Below are 18,892 nucleotides of genomic sequence, written 5' to 3'. Positions count from 1 at the left end.
ACTTCACTAGATTCCTTCAAAGACAAAGCAGATAACCTTCACTGCAAGAGTTGTTTCTTGCTAATATCACAGCATTCACACAACTATTCCTGGTACGTTCAAATCAATCCAGTACCTCCTGGGGTAACTACGAGCCTTCACCCAAAATTTACACTACCAGCAGCACAGCATTCCTTCACTCAGCTTCAGAAACTGGCTGGAAAAAAGTTGCCTTTTCACATGCAACCAAGTGTTCGGTCTTCAGCAGCATCTATTTCATTTACCAAAACGTAAAAACCCATTTTTAATAGGTGTGAAGAGCACATACACCATCAAGCGGAATTAAAATAAGTTTATAGTGGGAAACTACAAATTCATTAGCTTTCATTCATTCATTAGTTTACCAAGCAGACTATTTTTATTCTGTATTCTCTGTTTTTTAATTCCCTACACCATTGCTAAGCAACAGCTTCTGTAGTTGAGCATGACAGCCTTTTGTAGTACTTAATGTGGAGCTTGGAAATAAGAAGTTACTACCAGCAAACTATGAAACTTCTGCAAAACTGTCAGCAAATATTTCATGGCACTGTCATTCAAGAACCTCTTTGCATGAGATATAGTGACAACCACTTACCACATGGGAGTAGGAACTTCAGCTTTCTAGCAGCAGGGGACAGCTAGGTAAGTTTTTGAGCAAGTACCAAAGATGACGTTTTCCGCACGAAGACATTAGGTTCATTGAGTAGCGCTTACCTTGCAGCATTTCCCCTCCCCTACTCCCTGAGACAGCACGTGTAATTTGCTACTCTAAGAAATAGTAGGGCTTCAATCCAAACAGCAAGGTATAGAAGAAAATCTTCAATATTTGAAGAGGACTCTACTAAGACCCATTTGCATTGCAAGTCACGCTTGCTTACTTAAAGGACTTGAAAAATAAGCAGTAATACAAACTCACTAGCAGTTAATAGAAAGATGTAGCTCTATCTTCTTCTGCATGCCTACCTGGAAATTAAAGACACACAAAACCTCAGAGCCTGTTCAGTCAACCATTCTGTCAGGATTTAGTTATTTAAATTAAAGCTTACAAACATTCTCCTGTAAAAACTCTGGTAGCAATGAAGAAAGGGGGAAGAAAAAAAAAAAAAAAAAGGAACTCTACCTTTTTTAAAATATAACTGATCCATACTCTCACTGACAGTTACATAAAGTCTGAGGTTTGCTTGCAGTTGATGTAGACTCATTAAGCATTCCCACAAAAGGACAGCACTGCAACACACAGCATGTTTGTATGAGAGCACTAAGAGTACCTTATTCATACAGAAAAGATTACATTAAGCATACAGGAATAAATCAAATGTAGGTTGAACTTCAGTGAACTACAAGTCATAAGTTACCTGGTTTTCATTTGGTGCACAAATACAATGCCTTTACAGACTACCCAGCAGTTCCAGAGAGACAAACAAAAAGGCACACATTTGCACAAAAAAGCCTCTGTGAAAAAGGAGAAAGCAGAATAGGTAGGTAATGTTTTAAAGCAAGACAGATGTGCAACCAGTTCTATGCTTTCTGCATATCTGCGTTATAGATGGACCAAGTCTTTTGGACAGGATCCCCTTGGTAAACTACAGGGCAGTCATTTCTAACTCAGTGTTTGATTGTGAACTCCTAGAGATGCTGTTAGTGCAAAAGCACACCTTAACAACTACATCCGCTTTCACAAATAAACACATTGGCTTTACTAGCACAAGGCTGAGAGGTTTAATTTTGCTGGTTGTACATTCTATAGTATCCTGTTCACAAAAAAAAACAAACATCAGGAAACTTCAGTAAATGCCGTTGCGACTTCTGCAAACATGCCAAGTCAACACACAACAGATGCAAGTCTCAGTGCCTCTTCTGTACACAAACATTATGCTTCTCCCCCTGCATTTAAACAAGCAATATTTCTTAGAGAAATGGAGCCATGCATAAAACTAATTTCAGTGGGTTTTAAAGCAGCACAAAATATAAGTTTATATTTAAACTGGATTGTTAAGCCTTCTCTCCAGCAAGGAAGAGCATTTTCTGTGCATCGTAACAAACACACCTGTATGTAGCACTTCCTATGGGGCTGAGGCACTCTGTATCAACTGGATTTTCCTATGGCACATCAGCTAGACACCCTTGCACAAAGTCATGTATCACTTCACGTAAGAAATACTACAACAACTTATTTGGACATTAGTTGGATTTGTTAGAGACATTTCTACATGGCAAGCAGTTCGGCTCTAGTAAACCAAAAAAGGGAAACCAAGCTTATCTGGTTTCCAATCATTTGGTTTTTAACACATGTGTAATGAAGTGTTTAAGTGTGCATGAAGCAAATGCAGCTACGCATGAAAGCTGGTTAAAATCATCCAAACAGAGCTCAGTGAACTTGAAGTGCATCAGTGATCCGCCTACCTTATCATGGGAGTTAAATACGTATCCTTACGTGTGGTTAATTTCCAGACTTGATGCAAGTCTCGCACATAAAGAGAGCAGTTGACAGGCCCATCCTGTGTGATCACTAGTTACTACTAGCCCCAGGCAGCAAAACGTAGTTGAAGCAACAGTTCAGCACCTTCACAAACGTCTGTCACATCTATGCTATAGTGAATTAAGACAAGCCATACCAGCCTCTTACTGTCTTATCAAAAGACCCAGTCTTCTGCAGGAGATGTCAGCTTTTCCCACCTATGTACAAAGACATCCAAAAGTCATGTAGCTGGGCAACAGGTCTACACTAGTAAGCAATGACACTGGTACGATTTAACAGCTTGATCTTGGCCTCTACCTAATCATAGACATGTGGCTTCTAGTCAGGCTGGCACACTGGCTCACATCTGTCTGCAAAAGACTGTGAGAACATATGCCGCAATCCATCATAAATTATAGATGAGGGCTTTAGCCAAGTTACCATACTGGGCAAAACTAGGTGACATACTGAAACTATCTTTGTAGAGCAAAGCAATTAATTTGAGGATTTGATCCTGCAATCCCCAAGCCCAAAAGGAGATCATCCTTTATATACAAAAAGAGGGAAAACTATTCAAAGGAGAAAAGACAAACGTATACATCAACACAAACTACTGGAGACCAAGATGTATAACTTACTGCTTTTTTCCTCTATATGTTAAACCAGGGGTCCTCAAACTTTTTAACCAGGGGGCCGGCACGTGGATGAAGTGGCAGGCAGTCATCTGCGGCTGCCTGGTTTCCCCCCCCAAGCCCCGGGGGGGGCGGGGGGTGTCTGTAAATACCGGGGGCCGGATTGAGGACCCTGGGGGCCGTATCCAGCCCGTGGGCCTTAGTTTGAGGACCCCTGTATTAAACTATCTCACTCAAAAAGTTACAATTCTTCTTCTTTCCCTTAGTAGTCTTGAATATGAGACAAGTCAGCCACTGGAAAACTCCTGACTGGAACTTTAGAAACCCTAAACTTTCTCAACAATTTCTGAGGAACAGTGCGTACCAACCTACACACAGCACTGCTGCTGCTAAAGCCATCCTTCCTCACACTCTGAACAAGCCTGCCAGCTGACAGCATGCTGCATCATCTGGACTTTCTAATTCTGGTTGGTACTTACCTAGGGACCTCTGTACAAAACTTCAGTGCACAGCGATCTTCAGTAGCTACAAAAATAAGATTGTTCCTCATGTTGCATAGGACAGAAACTTGGGAGTGGGAGTTATTAACCTAGTCAAGAATCATGTCACCAGCCCATTAGTAACATTCTTAAGAAATATTCTTTCTGGCATAGACATCTTTAACTTCCCTTTGCATCTCAACCTACTATTACTCTCTAAAACACATTGAGAGCTTGTGGGGCTTCAATAAGGATACTAGTTTACTGTTGAGAGCAGCATCCTTTCCTACGGTTAACTCCTTCCCCTTGAGGAGCTGGCTGCCACCAGTGACAAGAGTGTTCTCACAGCTGCACGCAAAAGGGCCACAAAAGGATAACTCTATCAAGTACCTGTATAAGCTTATGCTGTGCAGAAGTTAACTTGTTAAAAAATATCAGGGAACAGCAGCTTAAAAAGAAATCATCTTAATTACATCAAAACCAAGTGATTTACTTCCTTAGGGAGAGGATTAGCCACACTGGATTCTGTGTTCATCTATATAAACAGAGCTGATTTTTTGCTTTTTAATAATCATTTCACACACTTTATGAAAGCAAAAGTGTTTTCTTATTTTTCTCGAAAAATATTTTAAAGAAAACTAACATGCACGTCATTTCTTTGACGGCTAATCCACCCTATAAATGCTATAAACAGACAGTTCGCTAGGGAATTACAAGGTCAATGAATACATATTGGTTCTTTTAGTTTACTGTAGTTTTTCCCCCCGCCATACTACACATGCTGCTTTATCCACTTCAGTCAGGGATGTCACTAACTACAGAAGAATACTTGCCTCTAGAAACAAACCACCCACCCACACCCAAAGGTTATTTCTCAGTCTACACTAAAGGAAACTTGCACCTGAAGAGTTTTTCCCCTCTCTGCGCTGTGTAAGGTTATCTTTGGAAAAGAATAGCTGATGTATGTGTTTAGAAAGACAGAAAGATGTGAGGGGTCAGTAGATCACATGGTCAGATTTGTACCACTCTGCAGCTTTGCATCTGTTCAGGACACATCCCCAAAGGGCAGCCAAAAACCTGGGAGAAGCAAGGCACACCAGGCTCCAGTTACCCCCTATGGCTCTGGCAGCCTTTGGTATCTGTTGTAGCCAAACATAAGCCATCTCTGCCTTAAAGTCACTCTGCATTACGCCATGGGCACGCAGACTCCTAGATAACTTTAGTACAGACTAAGAAGCTGTAAACGTTGTTTGCTCTTTTTACCACAGCAATTCCTTTGCTCCTTCCTTAACATATGCATAATTTTGAGAGACAACAGAATGAGCAAACTGATTCACAGCCACTTTCACAAAAAGCGTATAGTTTCCTAAGTATCCAAAATATTTCATTACTGTGATCTTCACACAATTCATAGAAGCCACAGATGTTAGTCTTTTCGTGGAGCTCCCCAGGCTATTATATACAACAATTAATAAGCAGTAGTCTCCACATGCCTCTAAATGACACAGCTTTCTAACCTTAAACATACTAGCCTTCAAGAGGCCTTGCGATAAAATGTTTAGGATGAGTAACAGAGTGGCATGCCACTATATGAAAAGTAAGGACAAAACCCAGTATAGCACAAGTTTAAGTAAAGCTGCGAATCTGTGAAAGCTCAAACTCATGTTCAAGGCCACAGCTAACAGCAGGAGATCCTGAACTGTGGCAGGCAAGTTATTGCAGTTTTCTACATCAACTCTGCAGAAAAACTGTCTGGTTAAGTTCACAGCACAAAGAGTTTCAGTAGCAAAAGAACCATTTTCTCTGACTGACACATAGCAAGCATTACACTGAGCTAAGATGTCTCGATTTACTTTCATCATTGTCACTTCGCTAGAAATCTGTTCTAAAGACAGTTGTTAAATTCACTGTAAGAAAAAAAGGTAATGCAAGCTGATGGACTTGTTTTTCTGGTGGGGGGATGGTCTTGAAATGCACTGGTTTCACATAGCTATTACAGACAGAATCATTGACTGTCAGGCAACTTTTGACAATCTTAAGGTTCTAGCAGAACCTACTTTCTTTTTCTGTATAACTCCCTGAAAATAATGAGTAGTTCAGAGAGATGCCATCTCCCACTTGTAGATGTCTGGCTGAATTCCACCGCTGCTTCATAGTGCCATTACTTTCCAACAGCTGTTTGATGATTGTCACCTTAATTCATAGCTCCCACAGGGCAGATACTCACATCAAACAGGGCCACAAGAGATGCTCTGAAGAACCCAGTATGACTTGTGGTTAGTTAACCATCTCCGCAAATGCTGGTCAATGAAGCTCAGTATTACCACACTTATTTTTTCCAGCATGAGGCATTTTGAGTGGCTTATCTAGATGCCTTGTCTCTATAATCGTGTCCACTCACTGACTATTTAGAAAACTACAGATTCATAGTACAAAGATGCTTTTATTAATCAAATATTACACATAAAGCCCTCAGAGTAAGATTAATTCAAATACATCTTGAACCATACGATTTTCTAAAAAGACAGCAGATTAAGAAAATCCAGAGGCTGTCAAAACATCTAAACATACTTCAAGACTTGCTTAGAAAAAGGACTGCAGATCTTTCATGGCATTTAAGCAAAAATAAAACCCTCAACAGTTACTGTGTCCTAACGTTAACTTCATCCAACCAAATTAGTCCTTACCATTAGCAAAGATCTTTAAACCATCATCTGAATTTGCTGTTTTCTTGGCACCCCTGCTATACCAGTGAATCCCAGAGGCTGTTAGAGTCAGCAGGACTGTCGGCTGCCTCGAGTTCAAACTATATAATTTATTCCATTTTCTGAATTATCCCAGTAATGCAACAAAACATTTTTCTACCAGTGACACAAAACTCTGTGACAGCAGAATTCCCAAGACACTGATTTTTCAAAAAGCTTTCAAGGAAAAGTTTTCTGAAGCAATCTCTCATACTCCCCACTGAAGAGTAAAGACATCTTGTGTACCCAAGAAAAAGCTAATACATGTATTTAACTTCAAAAAGCACTAGTTATTCATCTACATGGTGGCATTTTATTCACCACACATCACAAAACACAAGCAGCCAATGTTGTACAGGATGAATGCCTAGCATAAGGTGGTATATAATAAATAGCATTGAAATACAGATATACAAAATCCAGAGCTTCAGAAAACAAGTCCATTATTCTGATATTGTCAGAAAGCATCTCTACTTCAAAGTACATAACAGAACAGCTGAGATGTGTCTGCCTTTGGTCTATCTGAAGGATAAGAAGTGGGAGGAATGACGGATTACAGTATATACGTACTATCCAGCCCTGTATGACAGGTTCATTCTTTGTTCCCAAAGTGGACAATTCTTCGTTTCCTTAATAAAATGCAGTTAAACCAAAGAAAGCTTATGTTTACAGAGCTACTTCAAGAACAAGAATTTTTTTCCCTTCCTATCATCTCCTCTTACATGAAAGAGGACCACTTATCAATAACAGCAGTGGAAGGAAAAGGGGCAGTGTTACGATACTTCATCTCCGAGGTCCACTTGTGCATCCTGGCAAGTTGTATGCCAAAACCCAGAGGTGTTGGCAACGTAGTCCTGCTGGAAATGCACATATCCACGTCAGCTTGCTTCCCTCAGTGCAGAGCAGGAGGCATTGGGCTTAGTCCCTGCATTCCACATTGTGCTGCAACACCCCACCTCCTCCCCCCACAAAAAAAAAAATACCAAAACTATCAGAAATATTGACCAAGTTCCATGTCAACATACACAGAAGCTTAATTTCTTATGACTAGTCATGTCTATATGAGAACTGCAAAACCTGTAGGTTTTTGGTTTAGTCACAAAAGAGCAAAACAAAGACAAAACCTATACGCAGCTGCTCTCAACTTCCAAATGTTTTCAAACACCTTTGCTGCTGTAAGAAAAGACAAAGCTGCCATAGAGGATTCCCTAACTTAACTCCTCAGAAGCCTTTAAACTGTTACACATCACTCTGTTACAGACTTCCAGCCTTGCTCAAATTTACCTTAACATCAACTTACTCCAAGCTTTACTGGTTTTCTTCAGAACTTAGTTCTGAACGCAAACTTCATACCAAAGGCTGGAGGAGGAAGGGTGGGGAAGAAACATTTTCCTCCCCAAACTAAGGTATGTTCTCCAAACTTGTCAATAAGGAGCATGCAAATATATCATGGGGGTCAGGTTGGCTCCTTCACAATCTGAAGTTTATAGGACATGTCGATTTCAGTAGTTCTGCACAGAGCTTTTTCAATACTCTTTTGTTAGACTTCCTTATAACAAAACGCATACCTAACCGGAATCTCCTAACACCCTCCAGTGTGGTAAAAATGGGTACCATAAAGCTTTTGCATTGTTCACGCACTTTCCTCCTAACAGTCAGTACAAAAACTTGTGCAGTACTGAAGACTCTTAATCTCCAGTTGAGTATTTACAGGGAGTATTGCCAGCCCAGATGCTCTCCCCTTCTCCTTACTCCAGCAGCTGATTGATTGCACCTGCTTCACTTTATTTGTTCTTGGTTGCTTTCCTGATTTCTCCTCATCACTCTTCCTGAACAGCCACTCCACACTTTACTAATCAGTCATTTTTTTCACTGTATACAGTGCTGGAAGTAAATGGTAAAGAACCCTTTCCACTTTCCCGATCAGTTTCTGTTCTGGCTTGTCAAGCACGCAGAGGATTTCCCCACCACCACCACCCCCCTTCGAGACCTCTTTAGTTTGTCACTGCCAATAGCAGCCTTTCACTTGAAGAAAATATCAGAACTTGGCATGGCATTGCCAAGTCATCACCGATTTTGTTGTACCTGGAGCTTCACTTGCTCTCTCCAGAGTCTCATTTAGGTGGTACCAGCTGCCCTCCATATGTACCAGTACACAGAGCAGACATTAACATCAGCAAGAAGACTTAGAAATTCTAATTTTTTGACATTTCAGCTCAGAAATACAATTCTTATACACTCTCTATACCTTCAGAGTGAGGTCAATGTTTAAGGGAAAGTTTGAAGCAACTGCAGTTAACAGTTACATTAATATACATATTTAATTGCACTGATCAGTTGACGTGTGGAAGCATTTCAGCAGTCTAATCTTCTAGAAGTTCACTATTCCACATGGCTTATTTACAACAAATACATCAAAGAAAACAAGTGACTATGGATATTTTCTCCTGAATGTACAATATAACAAAAGCTTCAAGTAGCAGAGGAGTGTTTCAGTGCAACTTCTGCCTTCCAGCATTTTTTGCAGTGTACTGGTTACTAACAGAAAGAACACAAGAGCAGCTACAAGAAAATAAATTCACCACTGCCGTGATTCAATACCCACATGTTAGACTCCGACATTTTGCTTATGTGAAGTGTAACAGCAATCACAACGTAAGTCCACACTTTGCCACGTGCAGCAGCCCAAGTAGTAAGACCTGTGAATTTCAGCGTATTATACAGCACCTGAGAGTAGTTAGAATAAAAACATCCTTTAGGCTAGAACAGATAGAGAGTTGTAGAAGAATGGCTGCAGAAGCGTGGCCTTAGAATCTCTGAAGATCTGCACAATCCAGACCTGGTATTAGAATAGGCCTGTAATCAGAATTGTACTGAAGTTGCTGTGCTGAAGTTAACAGGAAAGGTAGCCTTGAGCTATTCTTGAATCCTGAGACCAAGCAATTATATTGTGCCAACAGGCCGTGGCTGTAACAAGCTACAGCTGCTGGGAAAGCAGGTGCAGGGCCAAGGAAGATAGGGACCGGTATGGGAAAATAGGGAGTAACAAACTACAAGGCTGAAGCACAGCAACACAATTAGCTACATGGATAATAGAATGCTCATTTTAGTCATGATAATTAGGGGTGTGAGAACTGCGCGTGTTTAGAGACTACTAACCAATTATATTTCTGCTTTACGAATATGCATGTGTATCGGTTCTATGTAAGTAGTGTTAGAAACTAATAAAGTTGAGCAAGACGCGTAACTCATATTGAGCATCTTCTTGACTCCGGTGAACCCTTCTTCCAACAGAGAGTCTCCCAATTAAACTATCCGATATACTGCATATCCCCATGTACCACAGGCCACCAAAATGAAGTTCAGAGAAGTCTGATAATCTTTTTTACTTTTACGCAGCCTTTGTCTTCTAGCTGGACAGGCTTCTTTGTGTTGTAAGATACAAAAGGCATATTCTAATGGGAGAAAGAGGTCTATGGGTACAGTTGTAGTAAAACTACTCATCAGTGTTGAAGAGCTCAGGAACCTCTGACATATTTTCACTCCAAAATTCATTAAAGATGCTTTTAAGGGCATATGCTACCTTTAGATGTTTATGATAGTGGCATCTGGAAATCTGTCAGATTGTGCTAGGCATTACAGCTTTCCCATTTTACTAAAACCAGTTGTTTAGTTCCAGGCCACATCTCACCTGAAGTATTATCATAAAGACCATGTTCACCTGCAGTCACAAGATTACGCAGCACACGTGTTGACACAGGCCAGTATTTGCCCTTAATGATAACAAAAGGGTCAGAATACTAGTCCTATATCTGCAGAAGCAGCAAACACTTTAGGTCTCCTAGTTAGATCCTCCTCCAAAAATCACAAGCTTCAGCCAAGTAGGATAACAAGAACTAAAAAGACAAAAGGAGGATGAAACCAGCTCAGAAGTTTCTTCCGCACCCCCATGTGGATGAAAAAGAACGAGGCACTGTTAGAGAATTCTTTGTTGTACATAATCCTGTAAGTGAATCGGGTTCTCATTTTTGGTCAGCCTTCACTGCAAGTATTTAAACAACTCTACCAGTGATCATAACTGTGATAACGCTGCAAGTGCCAAGAGAAGGGGAGTTAATCCAGGCCAGGCTGATGTTCCTCAACCCAAGAAAGCAGGCAGGACCATAAAAGAGGCTTCAAATCCAATCTTCTCCCATTTCTGGATTTTCAGAAAACACCACAACTTGCGCACTTCCCCTCTACTTTTCAGCCACCTACAAGAACAACACCATTTTGCCCAGATTCCCCGTATCATTCTGCTCACTAAGTTTCAAAGACAAAGTTCTTTAGGCATGGCTGACTGCTGAAATATCTGAAAAGACTCGTGCAGAGAACAGCTATTTTACACACTTCAGGCTATCAGCGTATTATGACTGTATGGGGATATCTACAAAATCAGCAGACACCAGTGAGGCTTTAAGAAGTTCTGTTGGTGGTTTTTTCCCCCTGCCCCCAAAGTGCTCTTGTCCCCATGTCAGGCTGCCACTGTCAGTAACAACATGGGTTCTGAGTCTTGGCCCTCCTAAAAGTCACTTCAGACTGAGAAAATAGAATTGTCCGTATTTAAAACTATTCCCCTGTTTTACTTACCATCAGTTTCGCTCTTATTTTTTAAGTCTTCCATCCATGTTGGAATATTTTTCAATGCAACATAATCCCTTAAGTACTCTTTGCGCCTTTCTTCCAAGGTCATCTTCAGCAAACGCTCTGTTTAGGGGAAGAGAAATAAAAAAAGTTTTGCAAGCTTTCATATATTCTTGCACATTAGCCAAGTAGCAACCAATTCAGTGTCCTTGATGCAATTAAATGCCATCTGAGAGAACCAAGCACGGATGATTCAATGAGTTACAAGTAATAGGAGCTAAACACGGTGCATCTAAACAACTGCATGAGCCTATTTCTGGATATCCCAGTTCAGCAAAAAGAAATGCCTCTTCAACGCACTCTTGGCTGTCCAGACTTCCTCCCCACATCACTACTGTGCCTCTTCTTCTCGTCACTTGAATTCAAGAATCAGAGAACTAACATCCAATTTATTAAGTAGAGATTTCTTATTTTATAGAGTTTTCAGGTAGAGTCTATTCTGTAGGCTCTGCGTTTGTAAACCAGAACCCTATTACAAAAAAAAAAAAAGTTAGGAAGACCAAAACTGAGACATCTTTACTGAAATTAGTTTAACAGTGCCAGCAAGTACAGGCAGGGAGTGTGGCACAAAATTAACAAAGCACTACTACATTACAAAAGGAATTAGAGCAAAAGCAAATGTTATGTCACTTTCTAGGTGGCTAGAGTGATAAGAAAGGCATTTCTGTTTGTTTGGGTTTTTTTGTTCTGCAAACAATGTAATCTTCAGCATGAGAAAATTTCTGTCATTTGCTTTAGACACATCCAGGGGCATTTAATCCCATTTTGGGGAAAAAAAAAAAAAAAAATCACCAGCTGTAGAAAATACTAGGGTATCTGTCAGACACCCAAGAGTACACTGTAGAAGCAAGTTTGAAAACTTTGGCTGAACATAATCCCAAGTGCTAGGAAAGTTCACTGCCATCCACTGGCTACACACATTTCTAAAAAGCAGACCAAGACCAGCTTGAACTGCAACTGCAGGATTGAAAGTGCTACGAAATGGTACCTGGGTTTAAAGTGAAAGGCATGGGTTAAGCTTTAGGGATTTTTATTTGAGCATTAGTATGACACACTGTTACCCCACTGAAACACATATGGATGGTTATTTTCTCCTGAGAAAGTCACCACTTTTTTCAGACATTTTGTGATAAGTAAAGCCTCCAAGACTGTACAATTATGATGGCTACTGCCAACTTCACTATTCTTCAGACCTTGCTATAAATGGACTAAGTCCTAAGATAATAAAAAAAACAAAAACAAACATCCCAATGACCCAACACTGCATGCTGGTGCTTCAGCAAGACCCTGTACCTGACTTCTGCAGCCACGTCCTCTTCTCCCTCCCCACCACATCAGTGCTCAGTATTAGCTCAGACCAAGATGCAGAGCTTTCCCCCTTCAAAAAGGGTATGGAAGGAACACAACCCAAACTGTCAAGCATATCACAATGCCTGTACACTAATCAAGTTTTGGGGTCTGTCTTTACCAGTAAGACTGGACTACTATTACCATAATAGTAAGTTTTTCCTGGCACACTATTCAGTAATAAATGCTCTTTGATAATTCAAGAGTTTTTACGGATTAGGGGAGGACTAGACTTGTATTATTTGCCTTTGGCATAAAGGACTAGACGGACATGAAAAGAATATTTTCATCTTGAGTTGAAGGAGCAGTGAGTGGACTGAACATGGAAACTGCTTCTCAGATCAAACCTTAAAAAAAAAAAAAATCACTTTCAGTGGATTCGATTGGGTTTTTTTCAAAACAAGGTCTTCTAATTATGCAGGCTGCAATCAGCACATTCTAGTAATGGTAGGTTTTGAGCACAGGCTCCCTTACCAAAATAAGTTTATTTTAATATTTTTGACAGTATTAATGATTTCTTAAGTTGACAAAAACATTTATCTCCTATTTTTCAGGCCTGGTATCTTAATTGGGTATTTACAAATGCAAAAATTAAAACTAGTGTGATTAGGATCATCATTATGCACAACAGATATGCACTTAACTCCATTACTTGATCTTCAAGCATACAAAACATCAAGTACCTAATGTGCACGTTAGACTTACTACAGAAAGGCAAATCCGGAAGTGCGTGAGCGTGCCCATCAGGTTGGAGGGACTGACAAGCACAGGAAGTTTGACTGCCTTTTGCTGAAGAGGTTACAGACCCAGTTCTGTGCCTTCAAAACGCGTGTTCCTCTCCTATAGGAGGGTTTCATAAAACTTTGCTCTTGCGAGTCAGCAGCGAGAACCAAGTCTTAATTATAGACAAACCTCCCCAGAAAATGCTTCCGACAGCCTTAGCTGTAAGTATGGTTTTCTGCCTGTCGCTCTATGAAGTGCCTTTGAAAGACTGCAGGCAGACCAGTCCTGTATCGAAGACTCTGAAATCAACTCCAGTCCCACCCCTACTCTGTTTCAGCTGTCCTCAAGCAAGATCCACTCTGGGAGAACACGGACCAACCCTTAATTACCAAAAAAGTAATTAAGAAAAGCAAGCGTATTGTCAGTGGGTTTGAACTCAATATTTAGCAATCAGTGCTTTTCCTTTTTAAAAACTACTTCAGAATCTAAAAGGCTGAGAATGACTACACTCAGAGCTTCATGGGAAGAGTTGAGCCAGCGAGCACACACCCCCACTTTACAGGGGTCCAGGAGTACCTGCAAAAGACAAAGGCAGACCTAACAAAAGATTTGATTTCAAAAGTATAATCTGGGTAGGAAGGAAAGAAGTTTGGCTTCTGTACTTTTCCTCTCTAGTAAAGGAGATAACTGGTAAGAACAGTCACAACAGGGCTACAACACCAACCATGAACACGGAAGTTTTTTCTGCCCTCCTCACTCAAAATACTTAAGGCCAGCATCATCGGCATGGTGCTGGAAAGCAGTTCCTGGCGCAAAGACTGGCAAATGCAGTTCATTCTCACTAGGCAAAAAAGACACCACAGTCCTGACCAGATAGCACTCACAAACACGCTCCCCTGGATAGAAAAATCTCATCAGCAGTTGTGAGCTCTGGTTTGCATTCAGTAACATCACTGATGGAGGCTGCTATCCTCACAGCTGACTAAGCCAACAAATGCACGCCTGCAGCTCAGGTTTCCAGCTTACCCTCCAGACCCTCCTCACTGAGGGTTCAAGTTCACATGTCAGGCTATGAATTCACACAGACAACAGCAGAGCTAGAAGAGACAAGCGCAAGTAACGGGAACACTCACCAGAGCCTACCAGAAACCTTTCCCCATCTACCCCCAGCACAAAACCAGCATGTTTTGAAGATAACGGCACACACCATTAAGGACTTGGCATAGGGAAAATCAGTTATAGTTGATCATACATAAGCAATGCCTGAGAAGACTGAACTGTATCTTCTCTGTTGAAAACAAAATCTTAAAACATCTTGTAGAAATTTGTTGCCTCACTGTAACTACAGAAGCATGCTTTGTAAGACAGCTTTGAAAGAAAAAAAGTATACGACATAACTCACTTCATTTGAGAGGAGTTTGTCAGGAGCAGCTAACTTACAGAGGGATCAGTTTATTTCTGTTTTAACAGTTTTGCCTTAGAAACACGCACTTGATTTCTGCCACAGACAAAAGGGATGAATCCCATCCTTCAGGCTGGTCTTCTGCTTTCTTGGCTTGAAACACACACAGAGTCACAGGGGCGATGGAAAAACAGAAAGAAAACTTGAAATAGAACCCATTGATCAGTTTATTTTCCTCTCCTTGTATGTTTCTAGATTATTTGTAAACATACCAGGCAGGAAGCCATTTCCTTCTAGGCAACGTAAATACTCTACTTCCACTCTGTCGATTTCTCTTTAATTTCTACACTGCTCTCCATGTGACGAATACAAAGTATCTAAGTGGCAAGGTCCACATAAAACGCTTATCCCACGGTTTTCACGCTCTGGAGTTTGGCACTGGGGTTTTACAGAGTCTCTGCACATGGTGGGGGTGCTTAAAAACAGTATTTCTGATGGCAGGAGGGGTGCGCTCGGAGATCCCCCACACCCCCGGCGTGTCACCCCGGGTGATCGACACCGGGAGCTGAACGCAAGTGCACGGCACCAGTGACACCAACAAACCGCATTTTCCCTGGAAAACATATGCATGAAAACGAGTAAAGGCACGTTTCGACGGCATGTGCTTAACTTTTCGGCCTGAAACGCCTCCACAAGGTGACCCGGGGGCGGGCAGCCCTGAGGGAGAGGGGCTGCTCCCCGCCCCCCCCGCGCCCCCTCAGCCCCAGGGCCCCGCTCCCCGCCCGCAAAGTTACTCAGCGATAACCCAGGCGGGGGAAGCCCCTCCGGACCCCACCTGAAACACCCCCGGATCCCGGAGGGCTGCCGAGGGGCGGGGGGGCACCCCGGGCGCGCGGGGTTTGGGGGCATTCCGGGGGGGAGAGGGCAGGGGCCAGGGCGGAGAGCGCTGCGCCCCCTCCCCCACCGCGCCGCCTCAGCCCGGCGGCGGGCACCCCCCGGCGGGGCGGCGGCTCTGGGGGACGGGACCCACCCCCCGCGCGGGCCAACGCGGAGGCAAAGGCGGGAGAAGCGGGCCCGGGCCCGGCCCCGGGAAGGGCGGCAGTACCTTTCTCCTCCCGCCAGAGCTTTTTCCGCTTGTTGCCGGGGTACATGGTGGTGTGGCTGGCAGCGGCTTTGAGCTGCAGGTTCCCCAGGCTCACGAGGGGGTGGACGAGACGCCGCGCCAGAGCAGACCGCTACCGACGCCGCGCGCCGCTGTCTGCTGCTGCTGCTCCCCGCCGGCTCCGGCTCCGCGCCCGCCGCACGGCTCCGCACGGCGCCCGTCAGCTGGGTCACGCCTTGCTCTAACCCGACACCCCCGCAGCGCCCGCCCCCCTCCCCGCCGCCCGTTGGCTCCGGCAGACGCCGCTCAGCAGCCCCCTGCTCCGCCCGCCGCCGCCGCCGGCGGACCGGGCCCGGCGGATGCACCGGCCAGGAGGGGCGTGAGCGCGGCGGAGGGCCGGACGGCGGCACTGGGGGGCTTGGGAGACGTGGGGGGGACGCGGGGGGACGCCGGAGAGGGCAGGTGTGGGGGGTGCTTGGGTGCGACAGTGGCCGCTGTGCGCGGCGGTGGCGACGGCGCGGCGCTCGGTGCCCCCGCGGGGAGGGAGCTGGCGGGCACCCCCAGCCCCGGCCCGCCGCCGCCCCCCGGCCCGCCTCCTCCGCGGGGGCGGGGCACAGCGCCCTCTGCTTCCGGGTTGCCGGCCGTTACCGAGCGCGCCGCCGATTGGCCGGGAGGGCGGGAGCCGTTGCTAAGCGACGGCGTCGGGGCCCGGTCGGGGATACGGCCTGCGGGCCGGGGCCGGCACAGCACACCCATCGCGCCTGTTCCCGCCCGGCCCGGCCCGGCGCTGCGGCCTTCGCCCGGCGCTCCCCTGTCGCTCCCCTGCCGCTCCCCTGTCGTGCTTGTGCGGGCCGCGCCGGCACTTGGGAGCGCGGCCGGCCCCGACGCCCCCGGGACGAGGCGGGAAACAGCTGCCCGGGTCGGCTTCAAAATGGGTGCTGCAGCCCTGGCCGCCGCAGTGACGTTGCGGGGAGCGGGGTCTCCGCGCCGGGGTGCGGACTTCCACCGCCCCGCACGGCAGCCGTGACCCGCCTCCAGCCAGGCCAACGGCCCCCTGGGGACCGACGGGTGAGGGAAGGCCTCCCCGCCTCCCTCGCTCACCACTCCCCTTATTCCTTGCGGAGATTACTTTCCTGATCTCAATAAACATGCCAACCCCCGTGGATTAACTAACTAAATAAATATAAAAGCTTCCCTGCAGCTGTCGGACCCTCCGCGCTTGTGGCCACCCTGAGGTGGCCCTTCCTTCAAAAGCAGGTGACCGCGCTTGTGGCCCTTCCTCGTGCAGGTGACAGGATTTGGTCCTGGAAGACAGCGGGTGCTGGTGCTTAACCTGGAGCATCACAGGAGCCAGGGCGGCACTGGGCATCCTCACGGCCTTCGTCTGCATCATAATGTTCATGGACCAATACAACCTTACCTATAAATAGCAGTTTCTCAATGGGATGTAGATGCCTGGTTGAAGTCAAGCATATGAAGGTGTCCACATTGCTCACATGAAAAATGTACCATTTCAGCAAAATCATCCAGAGAGTGTCTTCTGTTGGCCTTCAGGTGGAGAACCGGCTTTTCTTTGGTGGTACACTGTTGCTTGACCTGTAACGAAGAAAGGTGAGGCACAACATAGCGACGTTTCAACTAATTTTCTTGTAGTTTCAGATTAAAAACCCAAATTAGCACCTCTCCTATTACCATTAATCTTGAGTCACGGTACAATTCCTTACAGAAAAATCCTTAGTCTTATCACACTCTGAGGAAGCACTCAGAGCTTACTGTTTAATCAGTTCAAAATCAGACTAGGATTCCCCTTTACAAAGCACATTAAAAATACTTGTATTATATCATCCCCTAAGGGTCTGTTATTATCTTCCGTCTTTACTTGATTTCCTCACCTTGCCCAGGCGATGTGCTTTGGTAGCTCGAGCACAGTTCTCTCATCTTGATAATAAAAATGAGAGAGAAGCCAACAGGTAAACGGGCATTAAGAAAAGAGATCTTCGTTTAAATCATGCTTGCTGGCATGATGTGTGAACCCATATCCTAGATCACTGCATATTTACCAAGCTACTGAATATTCTAGTGTCCTGTGGGATCTGTTCCACATTTGATAAATCAATGTTTATTGGACCAGAAGGGGAGAGAGAAAATGTAACCCGCTTCCTGTAAAGGCCATCTGCGTGCGTTTTTCAGTTTCATTTGTAAAAGCAGCTACAAGAGCCATAATTTTGGAAAATATGTAAAGGAAGTACTTACATACCTTAAAGGATAAAAATTATGAAACCTGATGTTTACATCAGGACCAAAATGGAAAACCACATAAAAGGTGGGAATAAAACTTTCTTCAACTTTAAAATAGAAATGTTGAAATGTTCCAATTCCAGTAAGAAAATCATAACCGCATTTTACTTCACCCCCCACCAGCTGCTGGTGTTACCATTGATTCCACTGAAGCAGTAAGAAATTACTACACTGACTTCAATATGTATGAGCATGACCTCTCCTTTGCTTCTTATACTTGTTGATTCGAGAGGCCTTAAACCAGAGAAGTGATCGGCAGTTTTGCATGCAGTGGGAAAATTTATCTAAAAAGCGGCAATTCAGTACTTGGATGAAAACCAACCAGGCTGCAAAAGAGGAGGTTATTTTTCTGAGAAAACCGTAGCGAGCTGTATACATGGTAGGCTAAAGCAATGCTCAGAAGGCTTAAAAATGTTCTGTTGAAACAGTGAGCATGAAAATGAAACTGATAGGAGATGGGTATTTTGTCTAACGATGTGGGTATACTGAGTCCATCCAAGGCCTGGTGTACGCACTGGTGAAATCCTACAGAGGCAGGCAGGAAAAGCAGGAAATGTCCAAAAATAGTGTTTGAGAGATACATAGCCTGGGCAGAATATAGGTTTCTACTAATAGCTGTAAAATGAACATTTGACATAAGGATGAAGTAATGACTGGTTAGAGAGTTCCCGTTAGAGATATAATAGGAAACATAAATTAATACAAGAGTGAATACTACACTACATAAGTGAATAAATGTACCAAAGAAGAGCTAGAGCTTTGATTTAAACTGCTAGGTCATGCAACCAAAGTGGCGTTAAGGCACCCACACGCAGCACTCCGATCGCCATCAACCGTCTTGACCAAACTAAAAGCAGCGTCATGACAGATCCCACGCTGAGCCTATAGCGGAGGAAAGCTATAGGAAAAGGACTTGGGCCCCTTAAGGAGGGAGGTTGTGGCTGCTGGATGAGCGGTGGCTCCAGGGGGGTCAGTTGTGGTGTGGGATACATGGCACACCAAAAGA

At 44.1% G+C, this 18,892-nt stretch overlaps 1 protein-coding gene across 3 annotated transcripts in view; it reads right to left on the bottom strand.

Moving 5' to 3' along the window:
* MACROD2 (mono-ADP ribosylhydrolase 2) overlaps window positions 1-15,799 on the bottom strand; it is an 892,531-nt gene extending 876,732 nt beyond the window's left edge. For 2 of the 3 annotated variants that reach the window (XM_055726159.1, XM_055726160.1), the window contains exons 1-2: window positions 15,592-15,797; window positions 10,961-11,077 (exon numbers count right to left, since the gene is read on the bottom strand). In XM_055726159.1, coding sequence (XP_055582134.1) covers window positions 10,961-11,077; window positions 15,592-15,637 — 163 coding nt within the window. In that variant the 5' untranslated portion in view covers window positions 15,638-15,797. Of the gene's footprint in view, window positions 1-10,960; window positions 11,078-15,591 lie in introns of all 3 variants that reach the window. The other variant, XM_055726161.1, reaches the window with a different exon arrangement.
* Between the last annotated feature and the right edge of the window lie 3,093 nt (window positions 15,800-18,892).

The sequence above is a fragment of the Falco cherrug genome, chromosome 13 (assembly GCF_023634085.1).
Source record: "Falco cherrug isolate bFalChe1 chromosome 13, bFalChe1.pri, whole genome shotgun sequence".
Classification (NCBI taxonomy): domain Eukaryota; kingdom Metazoa; phylum Chordata; class Aves; order Falconiformes; family Falconidae; genus Falco; species Falco cherrug.
This window is presented reverse-complemented; position numbering and strand designations above follow the sequence as displayed.